The sequence below is a fragment of the Panthera onca genome, chromosome F2, assembly GCF_046562875.1.
Source record: "Panthera onca isolate mPanOnc1 chromosome F2, mPanOnc1 haplotype 2, whole genome shotgun sequence".
NCBI classification, from domain to species: Eukaryota; Metazoa; Chordata; class Mammalia; order Carnivora; family Felidae; genus Panthera; species Panthera onca.
The window spans coordinates 46,072,219-46,085,092 of record NC_138356.1 but is presented as its reverse complement, the minus strand read 5'-3'; the positions used below and the strand labels follow the sequence as shown (position 1 = coordinate 46,085,092).

The window sequence follows — 12,874 nt, the reverse complement described above, 5'->3', positions numbered from 1 at the left end:
GAAACATCACTAATCCTGTAATTTACAGAATGAAAATCCATCCACGACTTTTTACTTCCTGAAAAGAAAATAAGTTCTCTGGGTAAAAATTGATGAATTGTGTCTTGAGAACACTCAAGAAAAACAGTATTAAGTGGATGTTATTCTGATGCTAAAGTAGAGAGTACCTGTGCCTAGTTGGTCAAGGTGATGACAAAGATGGAACTCCAGGTGGGCAAACTGGAAGGAAATGCAAAGAGATGGGACAAACCATGGAGTAAAACAGGAGTCGACTCTGGTACAGGCAGCTAGGGCTGTTGGAGTTACAAGTTGGTCACAAGTGCTTTGAGAACCAGATTCACTTGCAGAGCTGTGGGAAGTAAGTAGTAAAAGAAGATCAATAACCTAGATTTCCCAGTACCATATATGTAAAATGTCTTTCTATAAGGGTTTCTAAAGCTAGCACTTGTAATCCTATAGTTAATATGTTATCATCAAATCTTCCGTATTTACTCACATAACCTATTTGTGCTTAAAAATTAATTTCATGCTGATTATTGTCTCTAAGTTATTATTTGAAAAATTTCAAAGGATTCCTCAAACTCCAGGTCATGTTGACCTACCTCCAACCCAATTTTCTTCCATCCACATTGCACATAATTTATGGACAACTTGGTCTTCATTAGTTTAAGACCAACACAATTTGGAGCATGACTCTGCTGTTCAAAAACTCACTACTGTCGGTGTCGCCATAAATGTTTCACTTTGTTTTACTTCTTCAGATTGTCCATATCCATATTGCTATGGGTTAGTCAATATGCTCTATTGAACACCCACTAATTACTAGGAGCTATAAAATTATGACCATGTCCAGAAGAACAAGGGCCAGTGGACAATTATACTGCATGGGTCCTCTCTTCACTTTCCCATCCTCCTAACACCATTTTAAACAAGTAAAATCAGATTAAAAGGAATAGTGAATGCATCTGTAGGAGGGAAGAGTTTGTACATGCTGGCTTCTGGTGTGTGTGTGAAACATGCTGCCTAGCTGCCTTGCCTCAGGGCTAGCAGAGGCATGAGAACTGGGGATTGGGATGGGGCAGGGTACATTCTGGTAACTGTGGAACACTGAATAGATGCCGCCCCATTCTCTCTCATCCTCCTCCACCCTCTTCTTTCCAAACCAGACATTTGTTCTACAGCTATCATAGCCTGGCTTCCAAGTCCATGAGGAACCTAAAGGAGAAACACTGTGATTTACAGTATCCTAGGGAGAACTAGGAGAGGAAAACTAAGGAAATAAATCGTTGGTTTTCAAAGAACTCACCGTCAACTGGTGATATAAAATATGTAGACATTTAGAAACATTATCAAATAGAACAACCACCCAGGAACAGGAAAGTCAGAGTGCTGCCAGAGCAGAAACATGAGAGGAACTCAGAATGGCGTGAGGTGCATCATGTGAGATTCTCAGGGTGTGAATCTTCAGCTAAGTGTTGAAAGAGGTTGTGAAAATGAAAGCTAGGAGCATCCCAACACATTTACTGGGTATTTAACTTTAAGAGGTTTATAGTTATGTAGTGGTATTTACTGCAATGTAAGTAAATCTCCAGTGTCTACAAAGAAAACACAAACTCTGAGGCAGTTTGTTATTGATTAAATGCTATGTCCAAGAAATGCATCTAAGTATATTCTGAAACTTCTATAAATGGGCATACTAATCCAAACTGCCTTCTAGGAATTTATTTGTGGTGTTACAAATAACGGATTTCATTCACTAGGTAAAATTAAAACTTGTATTTAATCAGAAGGAGCAAAGTGTATTAGCTGTACATGTGTTTTACACATTTGAACTACTTTCAGAAGTTGTTAGAAATAAGGTATAATGTTAGTCAAAATATTATTAAAAATCCAGGCAAGAGTTCTATGAGATCAGTTTAAAAATAGTGAGTACACAATTTGAGGTGTTTATCTGAAACGCTCTTCTTGCCAACTACAATTTTTGATACTCTTGAGATTTTCCAAGATTTATTTTCCTATCTTGAGACTAGCAGATACTATATATAACATATTGAAAAAGGCTGCTAAAACATGAGTATGTGCTACAATTATTAACAAATTGATTAATTTTTTACTTTTTTCTAAATTGATATACACATAAATTTTTAAAGAGATAATTTTTTAGGCTTATATAGCAACTCCTAACATACTCAAGTAGTTAGTAATATTCCTTTAATCTTAAAATCCTGACTAAAATGGTTGCTGAGCTAATCTATATTTAAAAATTCAGACTTAAGGATGTGGAGAAACGGGAACCCTCTTGCACTGTTGGTGGGAATGTAAATTGGTGCAGCCGCTCTGGAAAGCAGTGTGGAGGTTCCTCAGAAAATTAAAAATAGACCTACCCTATGACCCAGCAATAGCACTGCTAGGAATTTATCCAAGGGATACAGGAGTACTGATGCATAGGGGCACTTGTACCCCAATGTTTATAGCAGCACTCTCAACAATAGCCAAATTATGGAAAGAGCCTAAATGTCCATCAACTGATGAATGGATAAAGAAATTGTGGTTTATATACACAATGGAATACTACGTGGCAATGAGAAAAAATGAAATATGGCCTTTTGTAGCAACGTGGATGGAACTGGAGAGTGTGATGCTAAGTGAAATAAGCCATACAGAGAAAGACAGATACCATATGGTTTCACTCTTATGTGGATCCTGAGAAACATAACAGAAACCCATGGGGGAGGGGAAGGGAAAAAAAAAAAAAAAAAAAAAGAGGTTAGAGTGGGAGAGAGCCAAAGCATAAGAGACTCTTAAAAACTGAGAACAAACTGAGGGTTGATGGGGGGTGGGAGGGAGGGGAGGGTGGGTGGTGGGTATTGAGGAGGGCACCTTTTGGGATGAGCACTGGGTGTTGTATGGAAACCAATTTGACAATAAATTTCATATATTAAAAAAAAAATGAAATTTGGACACACAAAGGGACTCCAGAGATGTGTGTACACTGAGAAAAGACCATGTGAGAACACAGCAAGAAGGTAGCCATCTATAAGTTAAGGAAAGAGTCCTCAGAAAAAAATAAACCTGCCAACACATGGATCCTAGACTTCTAGTCTCCAGAACTGTGAGAAAATAAATTTCTATCATTGAAGTAAAAAAAAAAATAAAAATAAAGTAATTTTTATTCCTAAAAAAAAAAATAAATAAAAATTCAGACTTACTCAAAAATTGGAGTCATATCAAAATTAAAATTTCTTAAACAAAATTAACATGGTATACACAATCTGAATATACTTTACATGTATTTTGAATCAGTAAAATTATAGTTTTTCCACACTCAATTTGATCATTGTCATTACTATAAAAGTAACCTATGTATGTCTACCTCTTACACAAGGATTAAAAAAATCTCAACATTTGGGGTGCCTGGGTGACTCGGTTAAGTGTCTGACTTCAGCTCAGGTCATGATCTCACGATTCATGAGTTCAAGCCTCGCGTTGGACTCTGTGCTGACAGCTCAGAGCCTGGAGCCTGCTTTGATTTCTGTGACTCCCTCGCTCTCTGCCCCTCCCCCGCTCACTCTCGGTCTCTCAAAAAGTAAATAAACGTTAAAAAAATTAAAAAATCGATCTCAACAGTCATATATGAGAGTAATGACCCTCTTAGGGACATTAGGTGCAGCTGTATTTGTATAATTGCCTTAATTAGGTACAATGAACTTTGATCCAATTATCAAAAGGAAAAACATAATTTATGAGATGTGTAATCAGCAGAAATAGCAAAGTAAAACTGGCGATTCCTAGGAGTAACACCTCTCAAACAGGAATACACAGAACTCAAGATTCAGTAGTTAGTTGAAATATCTCTAAGATCCTAATGAAAACCCAACTTTTTAGAATAGTGGAAATATTCTAAAAAGTGGAAAGTATGGCAGAAGTTTTACATACCCACATCTTCATTTTAGCCAAAAGGTTACTTATCAACTGGAAGGGTAACTTATAGAGGGGTATCACTTTTTAAACAAGGAATATTTTAGTAAGTCTGTGTCCTGATTGATCCATACGCATTGCTCGGACCAAGGCACAGTCCTTAAAGATTCACCCCTGGATGCCATTCTGGGGTAAACCCCTAGAGCAGTGCGGGTACTCAACAATGATCTGACTCAACTGACGAAGGCCTGAGCTTTTCTCTGGATCCCTCTGTAGTAAGAAGAGTTTTATAATATAGCAAAATACAGCAGAGAGATTAAGCAGAGAATAACTGGGTGAGAGAACTTGTGAACATGCTTGCACTTCTATCATGGATATTACAACCTTGGACAAGTTATATCACCACGTGGCTAAATCTCAGTTTTTTTCATTTGTAAAATGGGTACAGTAATTGAATGACTGAGTATCAAAGGAGATCCTGCATACGAAATGTTCAGTATAATATCTAACACTCCTTAACAGAAAAAAAAATTCTATTTCTAGTTGGCAAACAGGGTACCATACTGGTTACTCAGTTTAACGTTAACTGTTGATGATTACTTTTAGCTCCCAAAAGGGGTCTTACAATATCACATTGACATTCATCTCAATGTGGCATGGTCTCCCAACGCTAGTTCACCTCAACTCTCTCCTGCCTCCTGCAAAATACTGCTCTGTCTATCCTGGGAGAGAGCTACATGGTTAAGAGAAGACAAGGGAAGGTGTGTGTGTCTCTGCATCAAGTTCTCTCTACCCCTTAGAATCATCATTTTTAAAATGTTTTAATCATAACCCAAGGTAAAAAATACACTTTTATTATACTCTAGTATACATATAAAATGGGCAGAGGGGGACAGGTAGGTTTATTAAAAATAAAAAATATATATAACATAAATATACTATTATATATTATAGAACAATATATATTATGAATATATTATAAATATACTATTATATATAACATATTGACTATTTTAACCAAGTATACAGTTCAGTGGAATTAAGTACATTTGCATTATTGTGCAACACCATTCTACTCTGTCTCTGTAAATTTGCTACTCTTGGTATCTCGCATATGTGAAATTATTCAATATTTTTCCTTTTCACACCAATATTTTTTGTTTTATTAAAAAAATTTATGCTGCAACCTGTTAAATTGATCTCATGAGCCATTAAATGGGTTGTAATCCATGGCTTACAAAACAGGCTTAAACAGGCCCTCAGGTAAAGGACTCCTTTGTATCTGACATTAAAAAGAGAAAGAGAATCTTCCACAGTTCAGAGAATAAGCACCATGGCATAGAGATTTCTGTGTCATGTTAACATCATCAGCCTAGGAACTTTAGGTGAACACTGAATACTATGGGGAATGTGTTAAGGGGAAAAGGATTACCTAGCAAAAGACCAACTCCCTGTTGTTATATAAAGTTCAATCACCAACTCAAAGGAAATAGTAAAAGGCTTCAAAAAGACACCTGGGGAAAAATACAAGCATCCCTTCTCCCCCGCCCCCCCCCCCCCCCCCCCAGGAGAGAAGGCTAAACATACGTCCTGCCTTACAAAGAATGTTTGGTTTACACCTAAATGGTTTATGAAAGTCAAAAGATGTTTTAAAATGGTACTCAACAAATTTAGGTATATCTACAAGTGCATATCCAAGTAGCCAAATGGAAAGGAACAGAATCTGGAGGCCATGGTCATCTTCTGCCAGAGAAAGTTCAACTGGTGGAGAGGAAAGAAACAATCCAGAGACCTGATCATCACGATGCTCTTTCTCTAATTTCTTCACTGTCTATGCAACAATCAAAGCTTTGGAAAATGAAGAGCCTCTCCTCTTCAACAAACAAACAAATAAACAAACAAACAACTGCTGATCATTGTCTCAAAGATTACCAAATATGAGGAGACTGTGGCCTCTTTTATGAGAAAAGTGGGAGTAGGAGAAAATATTTTGTTTCGGCACAACCAAAGATGAAAGTACTCCAAAAATCTCACCAGAGTTTCAATTTTCATTGCATGGAGAGAGAGCCACACACTCTTAAGCCACTTTTTTTCCTAAGCTGCCTTCTTCCATTAACCAGTATTTTGGGGGTGGGGATAAAAAAGTCCTGATAAGCAATATGCTTTCACATGTTCTAATGTTGTCAGAAAATGACCATGCAATATGTACAACAAACCACCAAAGACTTGGCACAGGCGAAGAGAGTTTAGCATTATCATCAAACAACTGGTAATAAAGTTAAGTGGACATATATATCAAGATCTGCACAGTGATTACTGTGCTACATGATAATTACCTGTAATTTGTGTGACTTGACATAGTCACATACTTCTGGAATTAGTTATTGGAGTGAAGGTAAGAGGGGGAAACAAATTAGACAGCTGTTCTGGTCCATCAGAAGACATCTAATTGATTCCAAACCCAGGGAACATAGCAGAGTGGTCCAAAGCCTGAGAACTGGGCCCACCATTCTGCTTCCCTTTTTTTCCTTCGAGGGCCAGTCACTTGGGTAAGAAACTGTAAATTCCAAGTACAGTGTGTAGTTACTGGCTACTTTGTTTGTTCTCGAGATCCACTTTCTACACCATTCCTCATCCTCTTCTCTGCCACTGGACTCTTATCAACAAGCTGCTTTGTCCTCTGGCTTGTTCTTTGGTTCAGCCGGCAGGAGGTGCCCATAGGAGATTAGAAGGAGAGAGGAGAGTGGGCTGAGGCAGGTATTTCCCTTTATCCTTCAGGCCTAAGGATAGGATGGTTCCCCAGGATTCCTAGCCCCAGGATGTTGTACCATCGCTTAATCCTGCCCACAGTTTTGATGTTACTCTACTTCAAATGCTACCTTTGGAAAAGCATAATCATTACCAGTCATTCATTTTCATATGATCAAGCAAACCACTGGTTAAAAAGGTGGTGGGATATAATTATTACAAATCCACAGGCAATGAATTAAAGAGAATCTACCTGTATGGGACAAACAGACAAAGGCTTAAGAGACTGGCTCTTTGGTCTCCAGTCCTTTGTAATGAAGGCTACCTGACACCCTTTGGACTGGTTAGCTCCTATTCATTTCTTAAGGCCTCGACTCAGAAATCAGTTTCTCAAGGCCAAATACCTAGTTGGTGACGAATCCAGGACTTAATCCAGGTCTTCTAACTTGGACTTCTCTATTAAATAGTGCTTCCATTTGCATACATACAGGGAAGCTCATTACCACTGAGCTGCCCTGCACTGTTGTAACCTTATGCCAATTGTAGACAAGATTCTCTTTGCTTTTCTTTTCTTTTTTCTTTTTTTTTTTTTCTAACGTTAAGCTTCATGGGACTTATTTTTATAAACTTTCTTCCTGGAATGTACAATAATCTGATGAATATCCTTCTCAAACCACTGAGAATATTAAGATAATCTCAATCATAAAAGCATCAGGTTTTTGTCCAGTTCTAAATTTCTCATGACAGAATATGCTGGAGCTAACTGTAACAGTTTTCTTTCTACATGAAATGTTAACATATTATTATAGTACTAATGTTTTCTTTGTAGAAATTGGATAAAATATATTTACTGTTCCTTTTGAAAAGTGTCTTAGTAGGGTCTGATTATGTGGACTTTCAAACCAACTCTTTAAATTTAATTTCATTAATATCAAATTCTATCTGAAAAATGGTTAATGTCAAACAAAGCAAGATCAGTTGTGAAATATTAGGTAACTTGAAAAATCCCAGGTGAGGACAAAAGATCTGTGATTACACTGTCAAAAGCTTGGTGAAAAATTGCCTGAATTTGATTGTCTGCATAAATTTCCATTCCCTAAAGGTTCCACATTTCTGTAGTGTTAAGCCTACCACAAAAGTAATTTTTATAAATGTTTCAGATTCAGGGGAATTAACCTTGTCTGAAGTGCTTCTTTCAATGCTGAAAATGCATTCTTTCATGATTAGAATCAAGAAATGATTTCTACTTTGATACTACTAATGAAACTCAGATTAAAAAAAACACAATTTCATTACTTATAGCTTTATTTTCTGAGATTTCCTGGTTTCTGATTAGGTAACCTATAGCTTAGAATAGGCAATCTTCTTATCCATTTGCTAACTCTTCACAGGATGGGTGTTCTTTTCATTGCTACATTATGCATATAGGTAAAATTAAGATCCCACTCCTTTAACATCTTTTTACTAGTTGTAATTACTAGGTAATAGAAAAGTAACTATTCTTAAAAAGCCCAAATGACCTAGAAATAGAATATATAAAGTATAAAACATTATTACTAAGCACACAAAGTAATTGAAGTAAGACTACTATTACAATGTTAACATCTTAACTATTAAAATTCACATGTTAACTATTAAAATGATAACAGAGGTTATCAGTGTGATACGATTATGATTACGTGTGGTGGAATTTTCTTTATTTCCAAAATGCTCTTCAATGAACATGTATCATTATTTAATAAAAAAAAGAGAAAGCATTCACAACTATTTATATAAAATAGGAATCAGAATACAATATGATGTGCTATAATTACCACCTTGTAAAGGCATACATTAATGGGCAAAAATAAAGGTAACAAAAAAGAGAAAACAGTTGCTTTGCAGGGTGTAATGAATGGTGGATATTTTTTCTCTGTGTTAGTGTCAGAATGTTGTTTGGGGGGTGGGGGAAGGAGGGATTATATAAAAGGAGTAAGATAATGTTAAAGCCAACTCATCAGGAGAACTGGAAGGTAGGACACTGAAAGTGATGGACAGCAAGATGGGCCAAGGCCCACAGTGCACATACTATCATATGACCCAAGAAAACTGTTCCACTGATTGTGATTTAGTATCTTTTTCTCATCTTTTATGGGAGCATGAACAGAAAGGCTTAATTAACAGGGATATGTAAACTGGGAGAAGTGCTGAAGCTTAGGTTACTGAGGGAGACAATTCAATTTATCTAATCTTTCTCCTAATGCCCCAGGGTTATCATTACACACATGGTTTACTGTGTCATTAAGAGTCTGCTGAAGAATTAGTGGCTCTTTCCTTTATATTTTTTGGTTCAGGATGACTAGACTTTTTTTTTTTTTTTTTTTTTTGGTAGTTTGTTTTCTGCACCTTTTGTTTTGTTTTTGTATTTAAGGAACAGGTTCTTAGTGAGGGCTCACAAGGCCATATTTTGAATACAACTTAGGATTGTTAGTACACAGACTCTGAGATATCAGTTTCTATCTTAATTCCTAGTTCTCATCTGTAGTTCACACAGTGGCTTGACAGCCAAGATACTGCCCAGCGAGGGGTCATTAGAGAAGTTGACTTGATGATTGTTTCCTAGTAGAGTGTCACTATTTCATCTTTCACTGAGTTACCTTTGGTCATCAGCACCATTTTGACTGCCGTTCAAGACAATTCTCCAAAGATCCGAGGATACCAATTTCTTCTGGTCATTCATAAGATTGATATCCGGCAACTGCAATTCACAAACTTTGCTTTCAGACAGACTGAATTCTTGAAATGCAACAAAAACCTTCTGGAGTTCATCCCAGTATTCCAAACTACAAGGAATCTATATTAAAAGAGAGAAGATTTTAGAAGTTGCAAATAGAAATTATGATACAGCTCTGTATTTATTGAAATGCAAAGTAAACCATAAAAGTTAGAACAATGAGACTTTTATAAAGGGATAAGGTTGTAAAAAGACAGTAGTTTAGAGTTTCTTTTCATAGTTATATTCACCTTGTATATCTACTTTTTTTTAAAGTATATTTATTTTGAGCGAGTGAGCACATGAGTGGAGGAGAACAGAGAGGGGGGAGAGAATCCCAAGTAGATTCCATGCTCAGCACAGAGCCCAACAGAGGGCTTGATCTCACATACCGTGAGATCATGACCTGACCTGAAATCAAAAGTCGGATGCTTAAGCGAATGAGCCACCCAGGCGCCACACGTACTTTATTTTAAAAGACCCATTCAAGAATAATATGTGAAAACAGCCAAGAAAGATTTTAAATAAAAGAGAAACAATGAGGAACAAATTCTACCAGATGTTAAGTATATTATAAAGCTATAGTAATTAAAAGATAAGGTTTGATAGTAACGTACAAACAGATTAGAAGAAACAGAACAAAAAACAGTATAAGATAAGTACAGATAAATTTTAGTATGTAAGGAAGATACCATTTCAAACAAGGAGGGGAAAGACAAGAAATTAGATTGCAAGAACTGTCTAGCTATTTTTGTAAAACCAAACTGGGTCCCTGCATCATTCCTACATGAAAGTAGATTCCAAAAGGATCAAAATGTTAAAGGCAAACTGAAAGCATAGGAGAAAAAAAATCAGTTAATATCTTTATCATAATAGAACAGCTTTCTTTTTATAGGTATGGCATGAAACCTATGGAAGAAAATCCCCCCACGAAACAACAGTGGATAAAATCAAATTTAAAAAAAAAAGCAAATTAGGATAAGATAGGTGATATTCAATGACAGATCTAGGAATAATTGTTGTGAGAGCAGAGAATGCTTACAAATCAATGAAAAAATGATAAATAACTATATAGAAAAATAAGAAAGGGAAGATGTTGGAAAAGGCAATTAGCCATGGGCCCTGACCTTCCTTGTATGTTGCTTCTGGGTATGTAGAGGATACAAGGCTCTGAAAGCTGTTAACTGGGGCTAGTTCTCAGGTTGTGTTCACAGAGAGTGACTCTGAGGGATGAGGTAAAGTCTCTCTTTAGGACAAAGAGCAGACTTGCTCTAAAAGTGGTGGATTCGACAAGCTCCATGTCCCTGTCCCTCGGCTCTCCCACATACCTACTGCATGCAAACCATCCCCCTGAGGGCCCTTGTGCATTGCCCTTGTGGGACCTGGGGCAAAATACAAATGTGATGCTCAAATTGCTTGCTGTATCCCGAGCAATAATGTTGTTTGTTTCTAACCCAGGAGTTTCAGGTCTTCTGCCAGCAGCCATGAAACACTAATAGGCTAATTTATTAGCCTGCATACAGTAAAATCCTAGACTCTGACAGTAATTAGTACACAGAAAAAGAAAAAATAATTGGCTACTAAATATGAAAAGATAGCCAACTTCAGGGGCACCTGGGTGGCTCAGTCGGTTAAGCATCCAATTCCTGATTTAGACTCATATCATGATCTCATGGTTGTGGGATGGAGCCCCACATTGGGCTCTGCACTGGGCATGTTGCCTGCCTTGGATTCTTTCTTTCTTTCTCTTTCTCTCTCCCTCCCTCCCTCCTTCTGCCTCTCCCCTTCTTGTGCTCAACCAAAAAATAAAAAAATAAAAAGAGATAGCTGGTGGCTCAAACGGTTAAGCATCCGACTTCAGCTCAGGTCATGGTCTCGCAGTTCGTGAGTTCAAGCCCCACGTCGGGCTCTGTGCTGACAGCTTAGAGCCTGGAGCCTGCTTCGGATTCTGTGTCTCTTTCTCTTTCTGGCCCTTCCCCAATCTTGCTGTCTCTGTCTCTTTCAAAATAAATAAATAAACTTAAAAAAAAAGAGAGATAGTCAACTTCCCTAATACTTACATTCAAATTCAAATTAATAATGTAATATTTTTAGTTTATTACTCTGGCAGCTTTAAAAAACCGACAGTTCCAATTTCTGTACAGATGTGGGAATAAGCATTTTCACCCACTATTTTTGACTGGTAATTTAGCAAGATCTATTAAATCCTTGGAAGTATATGTCTAAGAATTTGTTTACAGGGATTCCAATACAAGTGTGTATTTATTTCAGCACTTGGGTGTATTAGTAAGAAATTGGAAACAACTCAAATATCCATCAATAGGGGATTAGTTAAATATACTGTGCAGAGCTACAGAATGGATTACTATACAACAATTACAATGAATAAGGAATATTTATATCTACTAACACAAAAGACATTCAAGATATGTTACTAAATTTAAAAAAAGCTTTAAAATGGAACATGTAGGTTAATCCCATTTGTCTTAAAAAAAAAAAAAGGACTGGGCTCAGATGTGTCTCCCCTTTTAGAAGCATTTCCTCTTCTAAGGCAGCTGATTGCTGTCTCTTTTGTGCCACTTCTATGTCTAATACACTCCTCTATCATAAAACTAATTACACTTTGCAATTCTCCATTTACACATTTGTCTCCTTTAGCTGACTCTGAGATCCTTGAGGTAAAAATGACACATTATTTAAAAAACTATTCCTAGCATCTAAACACCCTTTTGGGGACATAAGAGGATCTTAACAAAAGCTTCTCAAATGAAGAGATATCTCTTTAACCTTTCATTTCTAAATAAGTGATTCTTAATTTTTCAATGGGAGTTATTTACCTCCACCCATAACAAAGTTTCTTTTCTTTAAAGAGAGACTTGAACATTTGTGTATGGAGAGATGCTAAATGGGAAAAAGGGGAACAAAATGGATATGCAAAAGAGGCTAACAGTGTAACGAAATAGAGGTGTATGTTCTGGTTAATGCTGAAGTAACACATTCACACTAATCCAGTTTTCCCCACCATTTCTTGAAATTGTCTCCCTTCTTGCTTTCCATGACATACTTTTTTCTAACTTTCCCCTCTCTGGGTCTTTTGTTTCAATATTCTCTCTCAGCCTGAAATACCCATACACTCCCTCGTTTCTCATTGTCTCATGTTTAAATCCTTCTCATCTATCAGGGTCCAAATGAAATACCACTTTTGTTTGAGCCTTTTCACCTCCCCAGATGGAAAAATGCTCTCCTTTTTCTGGACTCCAATAGTATTTTTAAAAAGGGAATCTGTTTCATAGCTCTTATCACTGTATACCTCACATTATAGTTATTTCTATACATGACATCTTCCCTGGTAGGCACATTCCTTGAGGGAATAATTTCCATTTGGCTAAGCTCTAGATGTTCACAGCACTTGGCAAAGTGTACACAGTGAATGTTCAAAAAGAAAAAAAAGCTGCT

General features: G+C 36.8%; 1 protein-coding gene across 5 annotated transcripts in view; it reads right to left on the bottom strand.

The window, feature by feature from the left end:
* Positions 1–12,874, bottom strand: part of VPS13B (vacuolar protein sorting 13 homolog B) — an 803,192-nt gene that overhangs the window by 91,676 nt on the left and 698,642 nt on the right. For all 5 annotated transcript variants that reach the window (XM_078441712.2, XM_078441707.2, XM_078441708.2 and 2 more), the window contains 2 exons: positions 9,303–9,499; positions 168–349 (listed from right to left, as the gene is read on the bottom strand). In XM_078441712.2, coding sequence (XP_078297838.2) covers positions 168–349; positions 9,303–9,499 — 379 coding nt within the window. The remainder of the gene's footprint in view (positions 1–167; positions 350–9,302; positions 9,500–12,874) is intronic.